The sequence below is a fragment of the Aspergillus pseudoviridinutans genome (genome assembly GCF_018340605.1).
Source record: "Aspergillus pseudoviridinutans IFM 55266 DNA, scaffold_5, whole genome shotgun sequence".
NCBI lineage: Eukaryota > Fungi > Ascomycota > Eurotiomycetes > Eurotiales > Aspergillaceae > Aspergillus > Aspergillus pseudoviridinutans.
In genome coordinates this window covers 2579025-2595432 of record NW_025091285.1, presented here as the reverse complement: position 1 = coordinate 2595432, position 16408 = coordinate 2579025, and the positions used below count along the sequence as shown (strand labels likewise).

The 16408-nt window shown below is 48.4% G+C and overlaps 4 protein-coding genes across 4 annotated transcripts; 1 reads left to right on the top strand and 3 right to left on the bottom strand.

Moving 5' to 3' along the window:
• Positions 1-334: 334 nt before the first annotated feature.
• Positions 335-1405, bottom strand: Asppvi_007959 (Ldh family oxidoreductase; the record flags this gene model as incomplete). The annotated part of the gene is made up of 1 exon (XM_043303842.1): positions 335-1405. The coding sequence occupies one exon, from the start codon at positions 1403-1405 to the stop codon at positions 335-337; it is 1071 nt and encodes a 356-aa protein (XP_043159777.1).
• Positions 1406-1916: 511 nt separating this feature from the next.
• Positions 1917-2726, bottom strand: Asppvi_007958 (DUF3455 domain-containing protein; the record flags this gene model as incomplete). Its single annotated transcript, XM_043303841.1, has 2 exons — positions 1917-2024; positions 2079-2726. The coding sequence occupies 2 exons, from the start codon at positions 2724-2726 to the stop codon at positions 1917-1919; spliced, it is 756 nt and encodes a 251-aa protein (XP_043159776.1).
• A 3195-nt stretch (positions 2727-5921) lies between these two features.
• Positions 5922-9665, top strand: Asppvi_007957 (U2 snRNP complex subunit HSH155; the record flags this gene model as incomplete). Its single annotated transcript, XM_043303840.1, has 1 exon — positions 5922-9665. The coding sequence occupies one exon, from the start codon at positions 5922-5924 to the stop codon at positions 9663-9665; it is 3744 nt and encodes a 1247-aa protein (XP_043159775.1).
• Positions 9666-11745: 2080 nt separating this feature from the next.
• On the bottom strand, positions 11746-12935 carry Asppvi_007956 (C2H2-type zinc finger protein; the record flags this gene model as incomplete). Its single annotated transcript, XM_043303839.1, has 3 exons — positions 11746-11864; positions 11920-12404; positions 12472-12935. The coding sequence occupies 3 exons, from the start codon at positions 12933-12935 to the stop codon at positions 11746-11748; spliced, it is 1068 nt and encodes a 355-aa protein (XP_043159774.1).
• Between the last annotated feature and the right edge of the window lie 3473 nt (positions 12936-16408).

Below are 16408 nucleotides of genomic sequence, written 5' to 3'. Positions count from 1 at the left end.
CTACTGTGGCAATTTATTGAGCATTTGAATATTGCATGTACTGCGCCACACTCATAGGATCATGTGATCACCAGGCATAACAGCTCAACAATTCAACTTTGATAGTTTATATTATTTCATGATTGGCAAAGTGGCAATGATTTGGCTCTGATTTCACCACCCATAGTTCCATGAGACTGAGGTACAGCTTCCGACTGAATTACTCTGCATCTGTCGAACTGACATAGCGCCTGTGCCTAACATGTTTCGCACGAACATTTGAAGGTTTTTTTTTTTTTGAAATGATACCGAGTACTTCCTTTCTATAAGCACAAGAAGCTTTGTAGTAGCAGAATCATTTTCGATCAATAACAATCCTTTCTGCACCAACTTTCTCTGCCTCCCTGTTTAATGCATCGATTTCTGCTTGGACATACGGAATGCCCGTCTTCAATCTCTCCTCATGCGTGATCTGTTCGATCTCCCCAGGAAAGAAGATGCGATCTACTCCAGCCATTTTTTCAGAGCCCACCACCCTCTGGTAAAGATAATCCATCCGCTCTTTGAATTCTTCCAAACCCATGAAGAGGTCCGGCTTGATCGCGATGAGAAAATGCCCTACATCAGCCGGTTTTGAAGGGTCATAAGGATTAGTGACATGTCCCGCAAATGCAGAGCCAGATAGGACCCCCGAGAATACATCCATCATAACCGCGAGCGCCGACCCCTTCGGCCCTCCCATAGGCAACATCACACCTTCAAGCGCCTTGTGCGGGTCATCCGTAGGCCGTCCCTCGCCATCTAGAGCCCAATCGCTGGGAATCTTCTCCCCCCGCCTGGCAGCCTTGTAGATCTTGCCTCGCGCCGCAATGGAGGGCGCCATATCCAGGATAAACGGCTTCTCCTTTCCCGCTGGTGCCCCGCAGGCCAACGGCGACACACCCATCAACTTCTCCCTCCCACCCCAAACAGGCAACGCAGGCGATGAGTTCGTGAAAACCAGACTCATCATTCCCGCGTCAAGCGCCTGCTGCACCACCCACGCGGACATCCCGAAATGATTCGAATGCTTAACGGAGACGAACCCGATTCCGAACTCGCGCGCCATTTCAATCGCCCGCTTCATCCCCAGATGCGCGGCGACGAACCCGAACCCGTTCTGCCCGTCTACCTGGGCCACGACGGGGGTGATCTGGTTCAGCACGGGGTTGGCTCTGGCGTCTAGCACTCCTTGGCGGATGCGTTCCATGTAGGATGGGATGCGATTGATACCGTGGGTGTCCACCCCGCGTAGGTCGGCCCGGACCAGGCAGTCGGCGATGATGGTGGCATTTTCGGGAGAGACGCCGTTGCCTGTCAAGACGGAGTGCACGAATGTCCTGGCGTTGTCTGCTGATACATAGTGTTTTTCAGTTGCTGGATCCATTGGAACACCCGTAGTAGTTCTTCCTTATGTGGGAGGTGCAACGCGGAGGAGATTAATGTCTCGCAGACTTTTCGAATTCACTCTTAAAGTTCCGTGCAGTGACTCAGTGCTGGGGATTCCTCAATTGCGGAAAGTGTTGATCCCATCGAGCTCAACGTCCCCACTAGATCGGATGGTTGTCCGCACCTCCACCCCGACCTCGGACGATCCCCGCATTCTTTATTTATATAACGGGTGAAGTAAATGACTCATTTTTGAACAAGAGCGGACATTTAGAACATTTCGCCCAGGTTTTCTCCATCTACAGTGATTTAATACTAGGTAGTATATGAATCCATTGCTGCGTGATTTCGGGAAATAGATTGAGCAATGTGGACATGAACTACGGAAAAGTAACACTCTGTCCCAACAATCCAGCAGGATATACGTTACGAGAATCAAACAACGGATAGGTTCGAAGAGCAAGCTAACCATCGTCCAAGAAGAAGGATGCGAAAATGAACGGACCTCGTCAACCATAGAACCAGTATTCTGCCGCATACTCCACCTCAAAGCTCTCCTTCTGGCCCTTGCAAGAAGCTGGCGGTTGTCCACCAGACGTGTGTATCCGATATACTTCCTGATATGCCTGTCAGCCGAATGAAGTGTCGCTAAAGCATACTTAACGACTTACCCGAATACCCAAACCATCAGCGAAGCCAAGCTTCAACCACGGAACATTGTGGTCTCCATCCTTCGAGTGGCTCGATAACTGAGAGGGCGCTGGTACACTTGAACCCTTCGTAGCCTGAATCCAGTCCTTATGGCCTCCGATACGTAGGTCGAACATAGGGGCTCCTGTGCCGGTAAAATAATGTTCTCCAAGGATCAACCCACTGCCTGTCCGTGAAGTCATTTGACCGAGGAGCACGGCAAAAAGGCCCAGTGCATCAGTTGATACTTTGCTCACGGCGGATGGCAGCTCATGAAGTATTGTCGGACTATTCGAGACCAGACAGGATGCGTCGAACAGTGTCGCAGCAGCACCAACTGCAACCGGAGAAGCAGATCCATCAGATGACGAACAGGTGTAGTTCTGAGTACCCCGACCAAGTGCCACGAATTTCAGCTTCAACCCGTGAGACGGCGCAGGCAAAGCTGGTTCCGTATCACACAATGGTAGCGTGGGGTTGACGTCAACGCAGTTTCCAACTTGTATCCCATCGAGTGCTTCGGTGATCTTTACGAAATCTTCAGTTAGGACTCGGTTGCCGTAGACAAGGGGAGAGGCTTTCGCCACGTTTATTGCAAGGAAAATGGAGATGGACGTCAGGAAATACATGGTGAAATAGAACAGCAGGAGTCGAGCAGATAATGGTCAATATGTTTGTGCTGGCAAATTTTGAGGGTTGATCCTCCGGATAATGTGCCCAACAGCATACTAAATAGGCGAGGAGACATCCGAACGCATGTACAAAGAACTGAACTGAAATATTTGCTCACTTGTCTGTTCATCCCGATATAGAAACTATGGCTCAGCACTGCCATCCAACAAAGCAAGAACTTGATAGCCAACATGGTTGATAGAGGCAGCTGTCTGTTTGGCTATTTCACAGCTGTAGCAAGTGGCGCTGATCCCGTCTCTTTGCGAAGGAGCATGCACGGCATAATAAGGGCTGAATTCAATGCCGTTGCGTTTGCAATTAGTTCTTTTCTACGAGGAGAGATCTGAAAGCCCCTCTTAGGGAAGCAAAGCCATAGGTCATTCGTAGACTCAACAACGTGAACTTGGTCCTTCCTCCAAATGGAAATACACCGCATGCCTAAGATCAATTCTTTAAGCCTGGAACGATGAAGGTACTCAGAGCACAGCATGAGTCCAGGCTGTGTGCACAATCTAGAAATAGAATATTAGCCGCGCCGTAATCCTGAGGGAGGGATACACACGGCACATGGTGTCTCGAACATATGAAGTCCCGATGGAGTCTGACCAACCAGTGAAGGCGCATGACATCTCGAGGTCTAAGATAGACTTTGATAGATGCTACACATCAGTTGAATAAAATAAATGACCGGAAAGATAAGCCAATTGCAAAGTATAGGACGAGGGGCCGTGGTATAGTCATTGTTGGTTGCGACAAGGATAAAACCAACAATGTCGGAATGTTAAGCGCCGCCTCATTAGATCTTCGACTTCTTGCAAATTTCATAGTCTGGCAGTCAAAGGGATACAAGAAGAACTGAAAACAGCTCTCACGTCTTCAATCTAACAGACTCCTCCACACAGTTAGTCTTGCGCTGTCTGCTTCAGAAGCTCGAACTTCTGTCAGTCTTCGGTCATTGCGTCCTTTCTCGCAGCCATGATGGGAAACAGCCTCAGCAGACTAAGCAAGTGCGCTAGATCATTTGGACTTCCAACTTTACTATATTCCTGATTGGAAACACGTAGTATCCGAAGCAACTAACGAGATAAACAGGCTGGATATTCAGTTGATGCCAAGATTCGTGCGGTTCAAAGTCATATTATATTGCTAGCCAGCGACATACTCATAGATACTATTGGGTTCCTTGAATATTGTATGCCGGAGAATTTGCATCGTTTGTTTTCAAGGCACGTCTGCCCTGGTGCTTCTGAGCTACTCTCTCATTCTYACCGCGGTGTTGCTGGAGGGGTAGATGCGGCCACAATCCGAGCAGACTCCATCGGCTCATCAGGAATTGTGTACATGAAGCCGCAGGTTGTATTTCCAGTGCTTTGGTCTTGTCTTTCCTGCATTTGCTTGAAGGCAAGCTCCGCAATAGATCGCATATATATCAATTAGAGGAGCTAGACATGCGTCAGGGACTCTTCATGAGCTTGAAACTCGTATTCGTCCGAAGTCTCATATTATGCCTCTTATGCATACTCATACTCTGTCCTTTCATCGTCTGTATCCCCTTTCCAAAGTGTATCTTATTTATGTGCCCCTCTATTCGGGATCGGCTCCTCGATACTCTTAGTAATGGCAAGTCGTAGGAGTTTCTCATCTTTCTCAGCTATCAGCCTGGCAAGCTAGTCCTCAAGGAAGTTCTGCAAGACACCTTCCAGCCACGGCTTCATTCCCTTCTTATAGCTATATATGCGGAGTGACCCGAGGTTCGGTGGCGGGTGATTGATGAGGGAAAACAATCCATTAGTGAGCTAGGTACCACCATATCCACATGCGTAAAGATAAAGAATATGAACTCCTAGACTGACGTCCTTTAGTTACAATAAATTTTGAAGAGAGCAAGCATCTATAGATGAATCAGAAGGCCTTTGTTCATCCTCTGCAGGAACCTTCTCAAGTTTATTAGCCTACTTATGTAGGTAAACTAGATTATAATATGATGATGATATATACACGCGGGTTTGGATCGACTAGGAACCTAACAGCTTGGAGGTTCTGTAAGAATGGCATATTCTTCCTATAGATGCTTGCCTGTTCTAGGAAATGCTTGAATCTATAACCAGTGACAGGAAGCACTAGCAGTTCGCCGTCCACTTCTACTTCCAATCTCAAGGGCTTAGGCTCCCCATATCTAATAAGGCAGAAGCTAAGTAACTCAAGCATAGACAAGACCAAGACTAAGAGGGCTGCCAGTGCTTAAGCCACAAACAGAGATTATGGGTCGTCGTCACTTATCAGAGTTCAGAATGCAGAGGAATGACAGGATCCCATGGAACAGAGAATATGGATTGGTCAAGGCAAATAAGAGTGCCCATACTCCATGATAGCAGAGTCCTGTAGCAGTGTGTTTAAGATCTTCTCTTGCTTTTTCACCAACTCAAAACCTAATCATTTAATGGCTTTTTTGAGCCTATGTAAGTTATCTAACTCCAGTACTCTTTCTGCAGGGCATGGTTTATAGGATTACACAAATCTGTACCCTAATGCTAGTGATCACTTTGCGGAATATTACAGACATACAAACCTAATTATAGTTTTTTTAAGAATAAGAGTAACATCCCAAATGCCTTTACAAACTAAGGTAATTCATAGCGTCACCCAGTGATATTTATACTGAGTGGCCATCTCACAAAGGGAACGTATGCAGTGACATCGCAGGGAAAGTAAGGCAACCTCCTGATGCAAGGAGAAACTGTCAATAACTTCTTAGAGGACTTCCTCTGGGAGGGTATGGAGGGACAGAGTTTGAGAGGATGTTTGACTTCCAGCACTAATCAGTGATAATGCTCTTTACTGTTAGGGCGGCAGTGCTAAACTACTTTAACAAGAACGGTAATGGCTTGGCGTCCGTGGATTACTCAGCGACGAGTAAGAGATTGTGCCACTCAAAGTCACATGACATAACTTAGTCGTCAAACTAGCGTGGCCCGAACGACACTTCCATTTTGCGCTCAGTTCGTTCTCATCGCAAGTCATCAGCAAATTGCTTCCCAGACCGCATCCACTTACACCGTTATCGCGGTGTTTGATCCGAATGTAGCTACTGCTACCTGTACTAGAGATATATTACTCTCTATCTTGTCTGCGGACTACTCATAGCTGCCAACATGTCTGACGGTAGGTCTCTTCCACCCCCAACCGAAAACGCCGCGCTGATTGCCTCTGCAGCTGATTTCGAGGCTGTTCGCAAGCTCCAAGCTGAGCGGAATGCCGCTACAGCTGGGAAAAAAGGTTCTAGGACCTTTGATTCGTCTAGCCAGCGCACTGACAACTCCACCAAGGCCTCCCTGACCGAAACCTTTGATACCACTCTGTACGACCGCGAGGGTCCCGAAAAATACGCAGGCTATAACACGTCGATCGCTGTTGATGGCGATGAAGAAATGGAAGACGCGGACGGCGGTCACCGTCTGGTTGGCCAGTATACCGCAACCAAAGATCAGATTGACGAGTTTGCCCATGGCAATGGCGTTGAGGAGGAGGATATCCTTACGGGACGCGAAAAGGCGGCCAGGATTGCAGACCGGGAGACAGACTATCAAAAGCGTCGATTCAATCGGGGCCCTCTTACGCCAACCAGGGCTGATCCCTTTGCGGCGAACACTCATGCCAATGTGGAGACAGATGGCCAGACATACCGTGAAATTATGGCTCTCCGTGAAATAGAGAAAGAAGAAGAGCGTGTCCAGAAGCTGATCGCAGAGAAACAGGCTCTTGGCGAGAACGGTGTCCCTGAACATGAGGCCACTCTGAAGTTGGAGGATAAGGAAAATGCCGAGGCTGGTTCGACAGTCTCTGTCGCCACGGGACGAAAGCGCAAGCAGCGGTGGGATGTGCCTGACGAACCCACAGAAGCTGTTTCTGAAGCTCCTCAACCTTCGGAGACGAAAGCAAAAAGATCGCGATGGGATCAAACACCCGCGCCCGCTGTGCCTGGCACCGCCGAAGAGGCTCCCAAGCGGCGATCAAGATGGGATCAAGCTCCAGCAATCGCAGCCGCAACACCGGTTGGCAATCAAGGACTCGCGACGCCAATGCATCCGTCTCAAGGAGGTGGTGTGGCTATGATTCCAACCAGTTTTGGAACTGATATATCTGCTCGAAACGCCCCTCTTTCTGATGAGGAACTTGATATGATGCTTCCCTCAGAAGGCTACAAGATTCTTGAGCCCCCGCCTGGATATGCACCGATCCGAACCCCTGCAAGAAAGCTCATGGCGACCCCAGCTCCTGTTCCCGCGGCTGGCGGTGTAGGAGGGTTTATGATGCAGGAGCCTGAGAGTGCCCGCGCATTGGGCAAGCAGCTGCCAACTGAAATCCCGGGGGTTGGCGATTTGCAGTTCTTCAAGCCCGAAGATATGGCATACTTTGGCAAATTGATGGAAGGGGGCGATGAGAGCACGATGTCGGTAGAGGAACTGAAAGAGAGGAAAATTATGAGGCTGCTGCTCAAGGTCAAGAACGGCACACCACCCATGAGAAAGACTGCTTTGCGACAGCTCACAGATAACGCGCGGCAATTTGGCGCTGGCCCTCTTTTCAACCAGATCCTTCCCCTGCTCATGGAGAAGTCACTTGAGGATCAAGAACGTCACTTGTTGGTCAAGGTCATTGATCGTGTGCTCTACAAGCTAGATGATCTCGTTCGCCCATACGTCCACAAGATCCTTGTCGTCATCGAGCCTTTGCTCATCGACCAGGATTACTATGCCCGTGTTGAAGGTAGAGAAATCATCTCCAACTTGGCAAAGGCGGCTGGCCTTGCTACCATGATCAGCACTATGCGCCCCGATATCGACCACGTGGATGAATACGTCCGGAACACAACCGCTCGAGCATTTGCCGTTGTTGCGTCTGCCCTTGGTATTCCAGCTCTGCTTCCGTTCCTTCGTGCTGTGTGTCGCAGTAAGAAGTCCTGGCAAGCGCGGCATACGGGAGTCAAGATCGTCCAGCAGATTCCCATTCTCATGGGCTGTGCTATTCTACCTCACCTGAAAGGACTGGTTGACTGTATTGCGGACAACCTTAGCGATGAACAGGCCAAGGTCAGAACCGTCACTGCTCTTGCTGTGGCTGCGCTAGCTGAGGCTGCTAATCCATACGGTATTGAGAGTTTCGATGAGATTCTTAACCCACTCTGGACCGGAGCCAGAAAGCAGCGTGGCAAGGGTCTAGCTGCTTTCCTGAAAGCTGTCGGCTACATCATTCCTCTTATGGACGAAGAGTATGCCAACTACTATACCAGTCAGATCATGGAGATTCTCCTACGTGAATTCTCTTCTCCCGATGAAGAAATGAAGAAGGTCGTTCTCAAGGTGGTATCACAGTGCGCGAGCACTGACGGCGTGACGGCTAGTTATCTAAAGGAACACGTGTTGACCGACTTTTTCAAGAGTTTCTGGGTCAGGCGAATGGCTTTGGACAGAAGGAACTATCGCCAGGTTGTGGACACGACTGTCGATCTTGGACAGAAAGTCGGCGTGGGAGAAATCCTTGAACGTGTGGTCAATAACCTGAAGGATGAGAGCGAACCTTACCGGAAGATGACCGTTGAGACTGTTGAGAAGCTGATTGCCGCCCTTGGGGCTGCCGATATATCAGAGCGGCTTGAAGAAAGGCTGATTGACGGTGTCCTCTATGCGTTCCAGGAGCAAAGCATTGAGGATATTGTGATCCTCAACGGTTTCGGTACGGTGGTTAACGCACTTGGTACTCGTTGCAAGCCCTACCTACCGCAGATTGTCAGTACCATTCTTTGGCGTCTGAACAACAAGTCCGCTACAGTCCGCCAGCAAGCTGCCGACCTCATCTCCCGTATCGCAATGGTCATGAAGCAATGCGGAGAGGATGCGCTTATGGGTAAGCTTGGTATTGTGCTCTACGAATATCTGGGTGAGGAGTATCCCGAAGTCCTCGGTTCCATCCTCGGTGCTCTTCGGTCTATTGTCACCGTCGTGGGTATCAACCAGATGCAGCCGCCCATTCGCGACCTTCTGCCACGGTTGACTCCCATCCTGCGTAACCGTCATGAGAAGGTCCAAGAGAATACCATTGATCTGGTTGGTCGTATTGCTGATCGTGGGCCCGAATCCGTCAACGCTCGCGAGTGGATGCGTATCTGCTTCGAACTGCTTGACATGTTGAAAGCCCACAAGAAGGGTATCCGTCGTGCAGCGAATAACACTTTCGGTTTCATCGCAAAGGCCATCGGCCCTCAGGACGTCCTGGCGACGCTGCTTAACAATCTCCGGGTCCAGGAACGTCAGTCCCGTGTCTGTACTGCTGTCGCCATTGGTATTGTGGCCGAGACCTGTGCTCCGTTCACTGTCCTTCCGGCTCTGATGAACGAATACCGTGTTCCTGAGCTGAATGTCCAGAATGGTGTGCTGAAGGCCATGTCCTTTTTGTTCGAGTACATTGGCGAGATGGCTAAGGACTATGTCTATGCGGTTACTCCTCTGCTGGAGGATGCCCTCATCGACCGTGATCAAGTGCATCGGCAAACTGCTGCTAGTGTCGTCAAACACATCGCCCTTGGTGTGGTCGGTCTGGGATGTGAAGACGCCATGGTCCATCTGCTCAACCTGGTCTTCCCTAACATTTTCGAAACCAGCCCTCACGTCATCGATCGTGTCATTGAAGCCATTGATGCCATCCGAATGGCTGTTGGCACCGGTGTGGTCATGAACTATGTCTGGGCCGGTCTCTTCCACCCAGCACGCAAGGTGCGCACGCCATACTGGCGACTTTACAACGACGCCTACGTTCAGAGCGCGGACGCAATAGTGCCGTACTATCCTGAGTTGGAGGACGATGGCCTGGCCAGGCCTGAGTTATCGATTGTAATCTAAATAAAAGCTATTCTGGCTTCTTTATGTATTTTGACCACATTCCCTCGTCGTCGATCCCATTCTATACTTTGACATTCTGGGCCTGTCTTGTGGCGGATGGTGTTGTTGGAGGAACTGGCGCCTATTGCTTTCATCTACTTATACTGGAGGTTATAGCGAGCAAACCAATGATATTGTTAAGCCATTGTCTTTTCAGTCTACAGTTGTACCATTATCGTCCTGTAGAACCCCAGGGGGGGTCCGCGCGCCAGCTACTACTTCTAAAGGGATATCCACTATTTTAAGCAACACATGGACTAACAACCCCGGCCAAGACCACATCTGCCTCATACTAAGTAGGTATCTTGGTAGTTTACCTAGTTAACTGGCTAGTGGCGCGATCGCATCTAAATTCCTAACCCTGACGATGAACAGAACAAAATCCCGCATATGACATCATCCCACAGCATACTAAAGCACAGCAAATCTCCAGTCTTCATATGTTTGTGTGGTGTCCGTGTCACAATCTAATTATCCTCCCGCTCTAGAGAGGTACCAGTAGACAATTAGTACGATCGCAGAATGATGAAATGGAGCAGCATTTAGTCACAGGCACCCTCTGCAAGCGATGGAATGGTCGTTTTCAGTTCCGCGGGAATGAGCTGGCTGACGTATACGTGCAGCTTACTCATCCCCATTCTACCCAGTATCTCCTTGCAACTTGCAAGTCAGTCGCTGCAGTGCTGGACCCTTGACTCCATTTCGTGGTATGTGCCATAGTAATTGCTAGCGAATAGCAGCAATATGAGTTGCGGATATTCCAGGGGTGGGAATTCCGGGACGCGTGTATGTTTTATTTTTGGACGGGGGCGGTTACATCAGAGGCTGAGATAGATGTCTCCGTTGACAAGAGGCCCTGTCAAGGTCGCTTCGCGGATATTGGGCTCTATAATCGTTGGTCAGAATTTAGATCTTATGATTGGATCATTGGATCATTCGTGACTCTGTTCAACGGCATCTCCACTTTTGAAAGCCAGGGCGTGCCTGACCTCCACTGTTTGATTACTCATTGCCACTGCGACGTTGCACTTGTTTGATGATGCTCATATGTGCGATTGTATTCGTGGTGAGACAGGCTATATACATAAAACAGTAAAGGGTTCCACACATCAATCTTGAGACACACGTGCTCATGCATTTCCAGGATGTGTATATTAGGCAATAGGTTTAGGTAGTAGTGGTATAGTACGTAGGTGTATAGGTAGCGACCGTAAATGACACTGGATGATGTCCATGCTGTAACAAACTCCACCCCCAAACATGATGACTCCAGACATTCTAAAAAAATGAAAGCCAGTGTCTGCGTTCCGTTTTTAATGCTCCGCCCAATTGCAACGGGTATCAGCCCAAGTCGTCCTCCACCAATGTCCCCCAAGCGGAGGGACAGTCGACGTACGTTATCGACGCAGAACAAGAAAGCGGGAAAATAATAGGAAGAAAAGAAATGAAACGAATCGAATAAGGACCAAAGCCTCTAGACTGGGGGAATAAAAGGAAGAAGAAAACGAAGGCCTGCTGCGATAATTTCCCGGATGCAGTTGCACGCCACGGAAACGCAGTAAAAATCCAGGGCACCCCTCATAATACGAGGATCAAGAGAAGGGTGGAGACCAAAAAAAAGCAAAAAAAAAGTGATCCAACGAGAGAATAGAACTGAAAACAAAATGAGCAATCAACCAGGAAAACAACCGGTACCTCTATGATCATGACGTGGGAATATAGTGGTCATCAAATGTGTAAAATCCCAAAGTCCCTGTACCGTGTCCTGCCCATCCATGATTTAACACGAAAATAAGAAAAGGGGTATCAATTCTCTGGCCTGGCAGAGATTAGAAGGGAGGAAAGTAAAAAATGGAAAAAAAGAAGAGTAACAGCAGCGAGGGATGAGTTTGTTGTACAAGGGACCAGAGCCCATCAAATTGATGGGAAAGAGGTTCGGATGTCGCACAGCGCGATAACACGAACACTCAATGATTCTGGCATCCGTCGAAAAAGGTATAGAAGAAAGGAATCGGTCTTCGAGTGCAGAGAAGCGGATTTTCTACTCGTCCTCGGCACCCGATACGTTTTCTTTTTCGCCCTTGTGAACCTTCTTGTGCCGACGGAGATTCGAAACAACAGAGAAGTGCCTTCCGCAACCTTCAACATCACATGCAAACGCTAGTTCCGAAGTCAGTATCGAAAGCTTCAACGATGAATTTAATCAAGCACTTACGTTTCTCCCCAGTGTGACTGTACATGTGTGTCTGCAGGGACGATGGGCGCGTGAACCGCTTATCGCACACCTTGCACTTGTGCTTCTTCTGTGTGTTGGAGGGCATCTTCGAGCTGAATTGGCTCATCATAGACTGTGGGCCGGGAGGAGCACTCCCAGACAAGAGGTTCGACGGGCGAGGTAGTGTTCGCGAAAGGTGTCCATTCTCGTACGACTCCGATGTTGTGGAACTGTAATCCGTGACAGACGACTCAACCGACGCAACAGATGCACTGTAGTAGGGGTAATTTCCCCCCGAGGAGATGGATGACCCCGCCGAATGGGTCGCAGGAAATCCGTATGAGTCCCCCGAGCCCCGGGCACGAGGACCATAGATGTTGCGAGGCGTCAAATCCTGGCTGAGAGCGACCATTCCACGACTGGCATCAAGAGCATCACCAAATGTAGGGCCCGACGGAGGCTGTGAATGATTACCACGAGGATCGCTGCAATGGAAGGAACTTGTTAGCGGCTAGTGATTTTATAACCTGTCGAAAGAAGTCACAAGCTTACACATGTGAAACACGGCGACTGTCTTGGTGTGGGTGAGCGAGAGGGGGAGCATAGCTGATCGGTGCATACGTCGCAGGAGTAAAACTGCTCATCGACGAGGCTGCGGTATAGGTAGGCGCTTGTTCGAAAGTCGTGCGAGGCATATCATGCTGTAGACCTATTACCTCCGCCCCGGAATAGCCGGTGGGGGCTGTCGAGTAGCTGCCGCTCGTGACCATCGACGGTGCGGAGACAGGAACGCTCGAGTATGGCATGGACAAGGTAGGTCTGCTCACTTCCTCCGGCTTGGTATGACTGATGCCCATGGAAGTAGCGTACACTGGAGGAGTTGAGTGGGAAGAGGTATGCGCAGAAGCCCAAGGATCAGTGAATTGGGGTGCGTGATGTGGTACATTATGTGAGTAGACACTGTCGAAACTCATTCCGCCATACTGGCGATTCTGGTTCTCAATGACCATCGTCATGGAGGCTAGGTGTATGTGTTCTTATGTTATAACTCAAAGAAGTCGCAAAGAGACACGAATCCTCGAACAGCTCCAGGACAAGCAGGTTGAGTTAATAGGGAAGCGAGGAAACAGTAGGCAAGTTCGTGGGACTCCGGTTGAAGCGTGTTGAAGAACTGTGTAAGATGAAGGAGAAGGATCAGAATGAGAGCTTGACGACGATCAACTGAGCGTTGTATATGCTCTGGCGCAAGGTAGGCAGTTGAATGAGGACAAGATGCGCAAGTGTCGGGAGATTTCTTCTGCACTCGCAGACAAAACAACGACCAGAAAGGTGATAATCTGCGTTTGTGCCCAGGTGCGACACCAAGAAAATCGAGGAGGAAGATGGAATATTAGGCCCTTGAACCCGACAGATAGGAAGAAGGAAAGACAGTCTGGGGAAGGACCCGAAGGGGATCGGCGAAGCTTATGAACAAACACAGAATCTCAGCATGAGCAGTAATGGACCGCAGGGACAAAGGCAAGCCCTGGCGTTGCCGTGTTGGTGCTGGGCTAGTGCCACTGACGACGTCCCGTCGGAGACGGTTGCAGATCGTTACTTTGGGCTGCTTAGGCTACGAAACGGCGCCAGTGTTAACAAAATAAAATCAAAAATAATAATAATAATAATAATAATAATAAACCTCAGAAAGTAAATTACAGAGTACCAAAAATGAATCTACTAATTGCTAAGTGGGAAATGCTGAATCTCCAAATGGGGAACCAGTTCCTTGGGTGACCCTCAAGGTTTCGATGGGTCCTCTTTTCCCTTTTTCCCTTTTCCTCTTTTTCTTTTCCCCTCTTTTTTCCCTTTTTATTTTATTTTATATTTTATTTCTTTAAAATTAAGAGTTCAATCTTGGGTTCCTAACCCTTTCGACGATACTGTGTGGAAGTTACCTAGTACTAGCAAAGCAAAAATTCCCATTTATAATAAGATTAAACACTTATTTATCATCTTTAATTTAAATTAGCTTTCCTCATGAGACTGCTTCTTTTTCTACTTTCATCATGAAGGCAATCATACAATATTCGAATAATGAGACAAAGTTCAATATCATGCAAGTTTTCAAGACAGAGAAAATAGGATTGGAAAAAGCAAGATACCTAGGAAGGGATGAGGGAATAGCAAGAAAAGGAGACGCCTGAAACTCCGTGATCGGAACCAAGTATGTGCATACGGCTCGCAGACTGGACCGTTCAAAAATCACACGCTAAAAATATCATTTTTAACCAGATAAATCGGAGATGAGTGAGTCCCAACTCCATGACTACCTACAGGCTGGGACGGGAAGACCAAAAGAAAAGAAAGGGGAGGGAAAGATGTGGGTTTGCACCAAAAACACAGAGAACACAGACGTAGGTACTACCTGGTTCTGATGGGGGTTACTGAATAGATACGGAGTATGGAGCAATCTACCTAGGCTTTCTCAGCTTCTCTTTGCGACGATTCCCGACTCTCAATTTGTCAGGACTAGATAGTAGCCACTGGCCAGTGCACCTGTAACCACTAACTAGTAAGTACTTTTGAAGTCAAGTTCACATATTCCATAAAGGTACATGTCGTCCAGTCGCACTACTCCAGGAAGGGAATCATCTTAAAGGGGGCGGTGGGCTTCAAGCCTACTGAGGAAGGTAAGTAGGATGCACTAAGCCAGTTCTGTTTTGGCTAGTAGTGTAAAGGGGGGACGCGGCGCACCACTCTGTGCCGTGTCTGTGGGAATGGACGGCCAGGAAAAAAGAAAAAAAGAAATGAAGAAAGAGGAAATACAAGATGGCAGGCAATGCCAAGACTTAAGCTTAGATGCAGCGACCAAGGTTCGCCTTGAGTCTTTAAGGGTGTTTCACGGTGGCGGGGAAATGGCAGATCAAAGAGATACGTCAAAGGGTATATCCGTTCCGTGGGGGCAGTCAGCAGCAATTGGAGATGAAATGGCTCCTAAAGAGACGACGGGCCCATGGGCTCCACTCACTCTTTTGATTCTACATTCTGCAATAATAATGGTAATGATAATGCCCACTGATTAACTGACATGAGAGCAGATGGGAGAATAAATGTGGTGAGGATTTCTGAAGATATTAGTGCCATACTTAATCAGGAAAAAGGTAGAGAAACTATCCATATAGTCATGGAGCATATCCTTCTATCGCCGTGGACCTCGTTCATTTTGTTTAGTTTGTTAATAGTATTCGGTAGCACAGTTAAAGGAAATAATAACGCCTCCTGATGTAGAGCATCCAATAGTCGATCAAGCAACTCCGCGAAACTGCAGATTGCGGACGCAGCACTTACAGTGACAATGTGAGGTGCTTGAGCAACAGAGCCAAAAGTGAGGGTCTCTAAGCAGGTCATTGGTTTCTCAGCAATGCCAAATGATGATGGTTGATGATTTGGCCCAGTTATAGAGCTGCACCTCGAGCACCTTACAGCAGTGTGGCTGCAGGGCCACCGCTCCACTGTGACAGTTATCTGCGGAATACAGGTCACTGTTAAGGTATGCTCGAGGTCATAGCAAACGTGAGTTTGTTTTGGCCTGTGTATTCTGATATTGCCTCTTATAATACCACTAGTAGAGGAACGTAGATTTAAGAAAGGTGGGCGATATGTGAGGCTGCTCAGCTTCATCCTAGTTGGTGCACTACATCAATATCGTGCACGGAGTAATGCCGCAGACATGCCATACCAATCTCGCAACTCATCTGCTCAATGTGCTGAAAATATCAGAATGGTCAATGGCGGGTGATAATGACCAATGCACTCCGCACCGAATCCTCCGAATTCTCTGAAGAAACCGAAAGAATTGTACAGTGACATGTAGGTATCTGTCTGATCATTACGGATGACTATCTACCCCTACACCGTCTTGGCTGCTCTGGCCTCTAAACCAATCCTATGGTGGTTGCCAATCATCACTTGGAGGAATCCCAATTCCCAAGCAGCTACCTCGGTAGCACTGAGTACTGTATGTGCCGAGGGCTCAATGATTGGATGCAGTGATTGTGTTTTTGTAGCCTCAGTATTATTAGGAGGGCATGGGCTTGTGAAATTAGTGAGGTTAATGAATGCAGTATGACAACAGAGGATCCAATAGTAGTTTTTGTTTAAATTGGGAATAGCATCATAATCATCAATAACAACAATAGCACCACCAATAGGTGTTTTCTCAGGTTCCAAGGCTCGGCCATCCTTCTGGGTTACGGTATGTAGAGAATAGCATCACATGTGCCGTCGTCATCATAAAACTCGACTGTCCCCGCAACTCATGTCATCATCGCCATGATTGGGGAGCAACAGCAGCATCATCCCGCAACCGCAAGCACTGGTAGTGACTAGCTAGAACACCGTCATCTTTCAATGGCCAACAACTCCGAAGTACAGGAGAAATTATCACATAACCGCCTTGCCTAGCATGAATTGTGATGCGGCAGGCAGGGGGGAAACAGAATGGTTA